General features: G+C 40.1%; 1 protein-coding gene across 1 annotated transcript; it reads right to left on the bottom strand.

Annotated features, from left to right (window-relative positions):
- Positions 1–2,942: 2,942 nt before the first annotated feature.
- Positions 2,943–10,863, bottom strand: LOC100563377 (putative glutamine amidotransferase-like class 1 domain-containing protein 3B, mitochondrial). Its single transcript, XM_062963888.1, has 4 exons — positions 10,654–10,863; positions 8,372–8,546; positions 5,595–5,796; positions 2,943–3,377 (listed from the first exon to the last, which is right to left on the bottom strand). The coding sequence occupies exons 1-4, from the start codon at positions 10,762–10,764 to the stop codon at positions 3,185–3,187; spliced, it is 681 nt and encodes a 226-aa protein (XP_062819958.1). The 5' UTR covers positions 10,765–10,863; the 3' UTR covers positions 2,943–3,184.
- Positions 10,864–12,632: the final 1,769 nt, after the last annotated feature.

Genomic DNA, 12,632 nt, shown 5'->3' with positions numbered 1-12,632 from the left:
AGATTTCAGAAATAAAAATAGATACCAATGAAATTACATTAATTGAGGTATCAGTAGGTTAAATGTTTTTAAATATTTATATAAAGCTCAAATTAAAGTTAAGACTGTCCGACTCTGATCAAATCATCTCATCTTCTTCAATGTAAATGAGCTTATGTATCCTTTTAATAATAATAGAGTAAAATAATACATGTAATAATAATAATAATAATAATAAATACAGGAAAATAATACATGTAATAGCAAATAGAGTAAAATAATAAATGTAATAATAATAATAATAATAATAATAATAATAATATCAGAATGAAATAATAAATGTATTAATAATAATAAAAATAGAGTAAAATAAATGTAATAGTAGCAACAATAATAGAGAAAAATAATAAATGTAATACAGTAGAGTCTCACTCATCCAAGCCTCGCTTATCCAAGCCTCTGGATAATCCAAGCCATTCTTGTAGTCAATGTTTTCAATATATCGTGATATTTTGGTGCTAAATTCGTAAATACAGTAATTACAACATAACATTACTGCGTATTGAACTACTTTTTCTGTCAAATTTGTTGTATAACATGATGTTTTGGTGCTTAATTTCTAAAATCATAACCTAATTTGATGTTTAATAGGCTTTTCCTTAATCCCTCCTTATTATCCAAGATATTCGCTTATCCAAGCTTCTGCCGGCCCGTTTAGCTTGGATAAGTGAGACTCTACTGTAATACCAATAATAATAGAGAAATATAATAAATGTACCATATATTCTCGAGTATAAGCTGACTCAAATATAAGCCAACCAGGACCCTCACGCGAGTATAAGCTGAGGGGGTCTTTTTCAGTCTTAAAAAAAGGGTTGAAAAACTAGGCTTATACTCGAGTATATACAGTACTTTGAAAGTAGTTGTTCTACACCAGAAACTTCGTTTTTGTGCCTGCCACAAACTAGGTTGAAACTGGTTGGGACTCGATGATGAGATATTCATTGAAAAACTAGATCAAAATGTGCTCTTGCGTAAACTGTCCCTCCCATAAAAATAAAGTTTTTGCAGTTTAATAAACTTTCCCCATGTTTTTTATGAGAACTAATTAGGAAATGACGTTTATTATCCAGAAACAATAATTGTGTTACATAGTGTAATTTCATGATCCGCCTCTCCTTAAACTTTTTAGTAGAATGGGTCAGCTTTAGTCAAAGTGGCCACTTAAGGGTCAAACAAGGGATGGCTCAAGGTGGCCCATCTGCCAGTCTTTGCGTGTGTTGTTTGGTTTGGGGGGCGGGGGGGCGGTGGCCTTTTGCTCCACAACCTGCCAAGTGTTCCATCATTATTATTGATTTTATAAGGTAAAGGTTTTTCCCTGACATTAAGTCTAGTTGTGCCTGACTCTGAGGGTTGGTGCTCATCTCCATTTTAAAGCCGAAGAGCCGGCGTTGTCCGTAGACACCTCAAAGGCCATGTGGCCGGCATGACTGCATGGAATGCCATTACCTTCTTGCTGGCGGGGTACTAATGGATCTACTCACATTTGCATGTTTTCGAACTGCTAGGTTGACAGAAGCTGGTGCTAACAGCTGGAGCTTACCACACTCCCCAGATTCAAATTGCTGACCTTTTGGTCAGCAACTTCCGCAGCTCAGCGATTTAATCCGCTGCACCACTAGGGGCTCCGACTGATTTTATACCCCTTGGATTCTGTCTTCCAGGCAGAATGGGATTGGATTAGATGGCCTTTGGGGGCTCTTCCAACTTTAGGATTCATAGGATTCATCCAGTCCAATACTGGGCAGGAAAAGCACATTCAAAGCACTCCTGGTAGATGGCCATCCAGCCTCTGTTTAAAAGCCTCCAAAGAAGAAGCCTCCATCAGACTCTGAGGCAGAAAGTTCCACTGTGGAACAGCTCTTCTTATTGTCAGGAGATTCTTCCTAGCAATGTTCAAGTGGAATCTCCTTTTTTCTCATTTGAACCCTTGCTCCATTGGATCCTAGTCTCCAGGACAGCAGAAAAGAAGCCCTGCTCCCTCCTCCTCGTGACATCCTTTCACATATTTATACATGGCTATTACTGTATATACTCGCTATAAGCCTAATTTTTCAGCCCTTTTTTTAAGACTGAAAAAGCCCCCCTCGGCTTATACTCAGGTGAGGGTCCTGGTTGGCTTATATTTGGGTCAGCTTATACTCGAGAATATATGGTACATTTATTATTTTCCTCTATTATTATTGGTATTATTACATTTATTACATTTTCTCTATTATTGTTGCAATTACATTTATTTTACTCTATTTTTTATTATTATTAATACATTTATTATTTCACTCTGATCTTATTATTATTAAATTTATTATTTTCCTCTATTATTATTGGTATTATTACATCTATTATTTTTCTCTATTATTGTTGCTACTATTACATTTATTTTACTCTATTTTTATTATTATTAATACATTTATTATTTCACTCTGATCTTATCATTATTATTATTATTGCATTTATTTTACTCTATTTATTATTGCATGTATTATTTTCCTATATTTATTATTACTACATGCATTATTTTACTTTATTATTATTAAAATGATACATAAGCACATTTAAATTGAAGAAGATGAGAATAATGATTTGATCAGAGTTGGACAGTCTTATCTTAAATTTGAGCTTTATGTAAATATTCAAAAACATTTAACCTACTGATGCCTCAATTAATGTAATTTTATTGGTATTTATTTTTATTTCTGAAATTTACCACCCTCGGCTTATACTTGAGTCAATGTTTTCCCAGTTGTTTTGTGGTAAAATTAGGTGCCTCGGCTTATATTCGGGTCGAGTATATACAGTATGTCTTCTCTCAACCTTCTCTTCTGCATTAACCTTCTCACCCAGCTTTGCGTCCTTTGGACCCCTCTTTGCACTTTATTAATGATCACAGATGGCAGCCAGTCTCTTTGTGCACACCTTTTTTATTTTGGGTTTAAGGAAGACGTCCAGGGGAGTCTACTTGGCCCAAACCCCTGCTCAACCCCACTGGAACCCAACTGGCCACAGAGAGCCCATTCTGAATATGCTTTGTTTTGGATAGCCAGCCGAAAGAGAGCGATAGGAGCAAGGGGCGGCAAGATTCTGGGTCATCTGTGTTTGTGGACGATGGTGTGGCTTGGGGCCTGTCTGTCGCTTCCGGTCCTCCTCAGGCCATCTTCAGCACCTCGCGGACCATCTTCCCAATGCCGTCGTGGATCTCGTGGACAGGGGCATTGCACATGAAAGCACTGGTGGTCACCAACTTGTGCTTGGGGTCCACATGGATCTCGCCCACGTTCCGGTTGACGTGTTTGCAGCCCAGTTCCTTCAGCGCCTGAGCCGTCTGGGCATAGGGCCAGCTGCATCAGAAGGGGGACAGAAGAGAACTTTTCAGTTGAGATATAGATATTTATTTATTATTTATTTAATACATTTATATCCCGCCCTTCTCACCCCGAAGGGGACTCAGAACGGCTTACAAATTAAATTTACATACATTATATTATTAGCATAGCACAATACTGGCAATAAATTACTATATTGTACTATATAAATATATTGTAATATTATTAGTAATATTACATTTAATATATAATATATAATTAATATTATTATATTGTATTATTAGTATTATATTGTATTACAAAATAATATTAATATTATATGCATATACAATATATTTTAATATATATTATTGTAAATTATATTGTACTAGCTGTGCCCGTCCACGTGTTGCTGTGGCGAAGTATGGTGGTATGGGAAATAAAGTATTGAGGAACTGGTGGTGGTTAAGGTAAAGGGTAAAGGTTTCCCCCTGACATTAAGTCCATTATAAATGGGTTATATAGCTGTGTGGAAGTGTGATGTCCCATGGGCCTCGGAGTTCTGACCCCAGCGCCATTATGGCTCATGATGACGACAACATGGGTTTTTTGCCGTCTCCGCAGGAGATGGAGTCATTCCAGATGCCTGTTGTTGACAATTCTTGCCAAGAGCCCATTAAAACGGACCTTGAACAAGCTTTTTCCAGCGCCTCTCCCCCGTTCGCGAGAAAAGAGTTCTATGCGGCGAGTCGGGGTCAAAAAGAACAAACAAGGAGAAGCACCAGATTAGCAGTCAGACAGGACGATAATTAGCTAAGTTTCCCCTGGGAATTTGCAGGGAGGAACGCATCTGGATGAAGTTGTGTTTCGCTTCTCTTTCCCTTGGGAAAGGAAGCTCTGGACACCTGCTTTGCAGGAAGATTGAGGTTCGTTAAAAGTTCCCCGCACCGAGGAATCCGTGCGGAGTCAACAGATCAGCTTCAGGATTAACTTCGGTTCCAGCCTAGTGTGGACTGCGTTTTAAGTCTGCAACTCCAGTTGCCTTGCCTTGCCTTGCCTTGCCTTGCCTTGCCTTGCCTTGCCTTGCCTTGCCTTGCCTTGCCTTGCCTTGCCTTGCCTTGCCAAGTTTTCATGAACTATCTCGTAGTGTTTCCAGCTTTACATCTTATACCAAGTATTTAGCCTTGTTTCCAGTTCTTGTCTTGGATTTACTTTGAACTTTAGAAATACTTTGGACGTTTTCCCCACTCTTCTGTTTGGAAGTAGTGTGTTTCGGTTTGGGATTATCACTTTGAACTCTAATATTAAATACTGGACAATATATTTCTGGACAATATTTGACCTTCCCTGAAAGGTCTATTGCTGGACTAAATTTTCTATTTGTTTTTATTCTACTATAATATTTCCTTAATAAAGATATTAGATTGTTATTGGCCTCAGTGTATTGGTTCTAGTGCTCCGCTGCCTGGGCGTGACAGGAAGGGCCTTGAGTCTACACTGCCATATAATCCAGTTAAAATAAGATAATCTATATTTTATAGGTAGTGTGGAAGAGGCCTAAGTGAGGCCTAACTCGGCCTGTCCCCTGGGCTGAGTGGGTTGCTAGGAGACCAAGTGGGCGGAGCTTAGCCTTCTAACTGGCAGCAATTGAATAAAAACAATTATTCCTCTCCCTCTAATTAGGACTTTATTTTTCTTTCCTTTTTGTTATATGAACGTAGAGGCATGGATGAGGGGTTGTGCTGCCAAGTTTAGTGTTTCTGGGATGTGGCAGCCATAAAAAACCAAGTCTTCATTACATTATCCCAGAAGGCGTTTCTGTCTGCAAAACCTGTCTCTTTGTCTTTCCTGAAAAGGCCACCCAAAGCCTGTCTGTCTGTCTGTCTGTCTGTCTGTCTGTCTGTCTGTCTATCTATCTATCTATCTATCTATCTATCTATCTATCTATCTATCTATCTATCTATCTATCTATCTATCTATCTATCTATCTCACACTCAATCTGTCTTTGCCAGTAATGAAATAGAAGCTGACATTCCCCTTACTGTGAACTAGCTAGCCTCAAAGCCAGGAAAGAAGAGCCATGAAGAGCAAGGTCCCCAGGAGTCCTGGAGCAGAGCCAAGGGAAATTGCCCTTTTTGGATTAGACTCTACTATTCAGTGAGGAGGAGAGCGATGGGAGCTGTAGTTCCCTCTTCCTAAAGGGCTCTGTCTTGAAACCAGTCTTGCCCGTTCCCAGGACTCCCTCTCCGTACGTTTCACACTCGGCGTCGTGTCCCACGGTGACCTCGCATCCCGGCAGGACCTTGGCGGCCAGAACTGGGGCAATGCAGCAGAGGCCGAGGGGCTTCCCGGCTGCATGGAAGGCCCGGATGGCACCCTCCACACCTTTGGAGACGGAGCAATCCTTGCCCTCTGAGGCCCAGGAGCAGAGGTTCTTGGCCACCCCAAAACCACCTGTAAACAAGAAGGAAACAAAGAAGGTGGCTGTCAGCTTTAGGGGAGTGTGCTGGGACTGTCCTGGAGACTGTTCTGCCTCCCTCTTCCTTCTATTGTGATCCTCAATAAATGTTTTGGTGGCCTAAGACAGGGATGAATGTTGTCTGGAGACTTTTCCTGTGGAGGAACGTGGGATTTGCCATCCAAGGGCGCATCTCCACTGCTGATTGAGTACAGTCAGCTGCCAATTTCACCGTCATGGTTCGAACATGGAAGTTGTAGTTTTACTATTTATTTATTTTATTTACAGTATTTATATTCCGCCCTTCTTTCTCACCCCGAAAGGGACTCAGGGCAGATCACATTGTATACATATACATTATATACATATAGGGCAAACATTCAATGCCCATATACACATAGAACCGAGACAGAGACAGATGCAGAGGCAATTTAACCTTCTTCTGAGGGGATGTTCAATTCTGGCCACAGGGAGGAGCAGCTGCTTCATCATCCACTGTGACAGCACTTCCTCATTCCAACGTTGTAAATTAGTTAAATTTGCCTCCTTATTTCCTACTTGATAGATGCAACTATCTTTCGGGTTGCTAGGTCAGCAACGAGCAGGGGCTATTTTTTATTTTTTGATTGACGGGTGCTCACCTCGAACTCATGAACCCATGTCAGAGTGATTTATTGCAGCAGGCTGCTCACCAGCCTGCACCACAGCCCGGCCCCTACTAGGCATTCTCTGTCTGAAGAGAGTCCTGGTCCCTCCCCAAACTACAACTCCTGAGACTCCATATTAGTTAAAAGGGAGTCAAACTGCATTCGTTCTACATTGGAGATGACCCATCAAACAACGACACTATATAACATGACACTATGTAACACGATATTTCTTCCTGTGTTATGAATGTCATTTCCTAATTGGTTCTATCATAAAAACATGGAAAAAGTTTAGTAAACTGCAAAAACTTTGGGACATCCTGTAGCACATTTTGCTCTAGTTTTTAAAAGAATATCTCATCATTGAGTTTCAACCAATTCAACAGAGTTTGTGGCAGCCACAAAAACCAAGTTTCGGGAGTATAACAACTACTTTCAAAGTAAGTACTGCACAATTAAACAGGAAATAACACTTTCAAACCAGGAACAGAAAATATGTCACATTTTGTTACAGAGTACTATTACTCCCACTCCACTCCAAAGCCATTGCTTTTAGCACTCATTATATTAAGCCTATGGAATTTATTGTTAAACCGTGAGTCAACAGGTAAGTAAACAAACCCTATTTGTTCAATATATTTCATTGGGGTGAACAATGGATCATGACGATTCTCATTGGTTGGTCCCAACTAGAGCAGACTCATGGAACCCGATGTTGAATTGTGCACTGATATATTTAGACGATATACTACTGCCAAGACGAATACAGTTTAGGCCAGGGGTCCTCAAACTTTTTAAGCAGTGAGCCGGTCCACAATCCTTCAGACTGTTGAGGGGCCGAATTCTCATTTGAAAAAAAACCCCAACAAATTCCAATGCACACTGCACATATCTTATTTGTAGTGCAAAACAACAACAATAACAATGAAAGACCAATACAGTATTTAAAAATGAAAATAATTTTAACTAACATAAACCTATCAGGATTTCAATAGGAAGTGTGGGCCTGCTTCTGGCCAATGAGATAGTCAGGTTAATTGGGATTGTTGTTGTTGTGTGTCTTCAAGTCATTTCAGACTTTGGGCGAGCCTAAGTCCAAAATTATTTATTTATTAATTTACTACATTTATTTACTACATTTATATCCCACCCTTCTCACCCCAAAGGGAACTCAGAGCAGCTGTATGTACATACAATATATTATGTTATTAGCATAGCACAATATTAACATTATATATTACTATATTGAACTATACCACTATACTGTAATATTATATGTAATATATAACATATAATTAATACTATTATATGGTATTATTATTAATATTATATTGTATAAAATGATAATATTATTATCAATATCATATGTATATAGTAAAAGGTAAAGGTTTTCCCCTGACGTTAAGTCCAGTCATGTCTGACTCTGGGGGTTGGTGCTCATCTCCATTTCTAAGCCGAAGAACTGGTGTTGTCCATAGACACCTCCAAGGTCATGTGGCCAGCATGACTGCATGGAGCACCATTACTTTCCCGCCGGAGCGGTACCTATTGATCTACTTACATTTGCATGTTTTCGAACTGCTAGGTTGGCAGGAGCTGGGGCTAACAGCGATCGCTCATTCCGCTCCCGAGATTTGAACCCGGGACCTTTTGGTCCTCAAGTTCAGCAGCTCAGTGCTTTAACACACTTCGCCACCGGGGCTCCCCATATGTATATACAATATATTATATTATTAAAACTGATATAAAAATATTATATTATAAATAAGGGCGGGGGCCAGGTAAATGACCTTGGAGGGCCGCATCCGGCCCCCGGGCCTTAGTTTGGGGACCCCTGCTTTAGGCTATTGGTGTTTGATGCTGGGGGATGTAGTACCCTGGAAGCCCACTTAATGGCCAGCTCTTAGTGCTCTTGTCCTGCTACCTGGGATGATGAGGGCATCCAGGTCCTTCACATTCAACAATTCCAAGTCCTTCACGTTCCCTCGGCCAATCCGGGCACTTTCCTCCAAGATGTTGCGCTCCTCCTTCTCTGTGGGCTGCCCTGTGGCGTGGTTCACCACATGCTTCTGTGGAACGTTGGGGGCAAACAGCTCGGCCTGGATGTAATAATATTAATATTAATATTAATATTAATAATAATAAAATAGATATACATATAGACCTAGATTGAAAGAGCTTGACCTTCTCTATTTTCTTGCACACTTAAGTGTGCACCAACACCTTCCCTGCAGACGCACACACAAGCACATACATACACCCACATATAGATACATAAACACATACACACATACATACACACAAACATACATACAATACATATACGTACACATACTGTAAACACATACGTATACATATACAATGCATACACACATATATTCCCACAAAAACGTACATCTAATACTTACATACCCGCAGACACATGCATATATACACAAAAACAATTCATAGCTTTGAATATATTTTTATGGATTTTAACTGTGAGTTTTTAATATCATTGATATTAAATTCTGCTTTAATGTTTGTAGATTTTAAATTGTATTGAAATGCTTTTAATGTAAGCGGCTTTGTGTCTCCTTGCGGAGAGAAAAGGTGGGATATAAATAAACATAATAATAACAACAATAATAATATTTTTATCATGTCAGAAGCGAGTTGAGAACACACTGCAAGTTGCTTCTGTTGTGAGATAATTGGCCGTCTACAGAGATGTTGCCTAGGGGACACCCGAATGTGTTGCTGGGAGGTTTCTCTCATGTCCCTGCAAGCTAGAGCTGACAGGTGGGAGCTTACCCCATCTCATGGATTCGAACCGGCAACCTTCAGGTCAGTAACCCAACCTTCAGGTCAGCAGTTCAGCCAGCACAAGGGTTTTACTCGTTGTGCTACCACGGCTCCTATAATAGTTATAATATACACAAACACGCAAACACATTCATATACATGTACACATGCATTCAGACATATACTCAAGAGCTTCTAGGGTCCCAAAGGGCTGCATGCATGGGGCCTGTAAGGCCGCAATAAGGCTCTCATCTACAATTTTGACATTTCTCCTCCTTTAATTCTTTGCACACTTAAGTGTGCATCAACAACTTCCCTGCGGAGAAGGGAAGTCTGGCAGAGATATTGCAAAACTATGCTTTATGCTCCTGTTTTCCTTTAAGGTGCACAGCCCCAGGGAAGGTGAAACCACTGGGAAGACAGCAGAAATGGTTCAAAGGGATAGAGGTTCACAAAGCTCCAGAATCCTGCTAGCCAGCTTGGCTAAATGGCTGAGTTTTAGGCTGATGCCCTTTTGGGGGAAAGATAAAGGAAAAGAAAGGGACTCTCAAAGACCATCTAGTCTGACCTCTCTTGGTAGGAAAGGATGGGGGCAAAGGAAGGGATCCTCAAAGACCTTCTAGTCTGACCTCCCTTTTTTGGACTGGATAAGTGAAAAGAAAGGGACCCCCCAAAGGCCATCTGGTCTGACCTCCCTTGTTAGGAAATGATAGGGAAAAAAGAAGGGACCCCCAAAGGTCATCTGGTCTGACCTCCCTCAACTGGCTAGAAGGATTCTGGAAGCAGCAGTCCAAAAGAAAACCCCAGCCGCTTGGCCAAGCTCTCGCAAATAATCCTCTAAAGCAGGAAAAACACAATTCAAAAGAGCACAGGTGAGCATTTTGAAAGCCCACATTGTTATTATTATTATTATTATTATTATTAATCAACAAGATGAGTTTACAGCAAACAAGATCACTATGTTGGCTATTGCATTGGATCACTGTCGGACACTTCCCCAGGGTCTAGGACTATGTGATGTATTGGTGAATAATGAATGCAGATATTATTATTATTATTATTATTATTATTATTATTATTATTATTATTATTATTATTTTATTATGACACAGCAAACAAGATAGATATGCTGGATTTTATATCACAAAATCACAAGTCAGACACTTCCCAAGTGTCTAGGACTGTGTGATGTATTTTCGGATGATGTGTGCAGATCCCAGCAGGGTGGCCTTTTGCAGTTGGCAGATCGTAATTTTGTCAATGTCTATTGTTTCCAAATGCCGGCTGAGATCTTTTGGGACGGCACCCCGTGTGCCGATCACCACCGGGACCACCTGCACTGGTTTCTGCCAGAGTCTTTGAAGTTCAATCTTGAAATAAAATTATTATTATTATTATTATTATTATTATTAATTTCCTGACCTGGGCCCCTTCCCGGCTGAGATGCACCATGACAGCCGAAACTTCATGGACTTCACTCCCATCATAGACGCCACAGCCGGACAGGATGACCGCCACCTTCTTCTGGCCCATGATCAGCTTGCTCTCTGCTTGGCTCCTTGCTTCTTTCCTTCTCTCTTTGCTTCCCTCCTTCCTTTTTTCCTTCCTTCTTCAGGCTCTTTTATGGGCCCAAAGCCACTCCTCCCACTGCTGCCCCCCCTTCTTCAGCTTTGGTCCAGCCTTTTACTGGAAGGAAAGAAATTTCCACTTCCCCCAAAACCACCAGACCGGTTGGGCAACGGCTTTGCCAGCCCGGAGGGTTTTTTTAAATGACTGATTTGGGTTGGTTTATTCAGGTTTCCTTTTGGGGTTCGGCAGGAAGGACTGGGTCAAAGGGAAAAAGGCGTTGCAAACAGGGTCCCCCCATCTCTCCTTTGCCTTCTGTAAAGGATCTTGGGACTCGTAGAGTTTGAAAGGGTCCCCAAAGGCCATCCAGTCCAACCCCTTTATTTCTGACAGGTAGGAAGACACTGTCCTGTCTCTCCCAGTCATCATAATCAACAACAACAAAATTTGAAAAAAAAATCTGTTCCCGGTTTGATAGTATTATTTCCTGGTTAATTGCGTGGTCCTTACTTTGAAAGTACAGTAGAGTCTCACTTATCCAACATAAACGGGCCAGCAGAACGTTGGATAAGCGAATATGTTGGATAATAAGGAGGGATTAAGGAAAAGCCTATTAAACATCAAATTAGGTTATGATTTTACAAATTAAGCATCAAAACATCATGTTTTACAACAAATTTGACAGAAAAAGTAGTTCAATATGCAGTAATGCTATGTAGTAATTACTGTATTTACGAATTTAGTACCAAAATATCATGATGTATTGAAAACATTGACTACAAAAAAGCGTTGGATAATCCAGAACGTTGGATAAGCGAGTGTTGGATAAGTGAGACTCTACTGTAGTTGTTATACTCCCGAAACTTGGTTTTTGTGGCTGCCACAAACTAGGTTGAATTGATGAGACTTAATTTCTTTAAAAAAAGTTTTGGCAGTTTAATAAATATTTGTCGTGCTTTTATGATAGAACCAATTAGGAAATGACATTTAGAATCCAGGAACAAAAATGGTGTTGCAGTAGAATCTCACTTATCCAATATAAATGGGCTGGCAGAACGTTGGATAAGCAAATACATTGGATAATAAGGAGGGATTAAGGAAAAGCCTATTAAACATCAAATTAGGTTATGATTTTACAAATTAAGCACCAAAACATCATCTTATACAACACATTTGAGAGAAAAAGTAGCTCAATATGCAGTAATGCTATGTAGTAATTACTGTATTTATGAATTTAGCACCAAAATATCATGATGTATTAAAAACATTGACTACAAATATGCGTTGTATAATCCAGAACGTTGGATAAGCGAGTGTTGGATAAGTGAGACTCTACTATAAATAGAATAATAATAATAATAATAATAATAATAATAATAATAATAATAATAATAATAGATTGCTGAGAGTTTTCCAGACAGTATATAAACCCCACTTGCCCAGTTTCCAACAGACCTCACTTCCTCTGAGGATGCCTGCCATAGATGTGGGCAAAACGTCAGGAAAGAATGCTTCTGGAACATCGCTATACAGCCAACTCACAGCAACTCATGCTTTGACAACACAATAATTATAGGATCATAGGCTCCTTGAGTTGGAAGAGACTCCAAGGACCATCCAGTCCCACCTTCTTCTGTCAGGTGGGATGACACCATTCTATCCCTCCTGATAGATGGCCACAAAGTCTCTGCAACACTATCATCATCATCATCATCATCATAGAATCAGAGGTTCATTGAGTTGGAAGAACTCCAAAGATCACCCAGTGCCAGGTGGGGTGACACCATTCAATCCCTCCTGACAGATGGCCACCCAGTCTATGCATCATCATCATC

This window comes from Anolis carolinensis, unplaced genomic scaffold (genome assembly GCF_035594765.1).
Source record: "Anolis carolinensis isolate JA03-04 unplaced genomic scaffold, rAnoCar3.1.pri scaffold_12, whole genome shotgun sequence".
Lineage (NCBI taxonomy): Eukaryota > Metazoa > Chordata > Lepidosauria > Squamata > Dactyloidae > Anolis > Anolis carolinensis.
The sequence above is the reverse complement of the archived record's forward strand: the minus strand, read 5'-3'. Positions and strand labels throughout refer to the sequence as shown.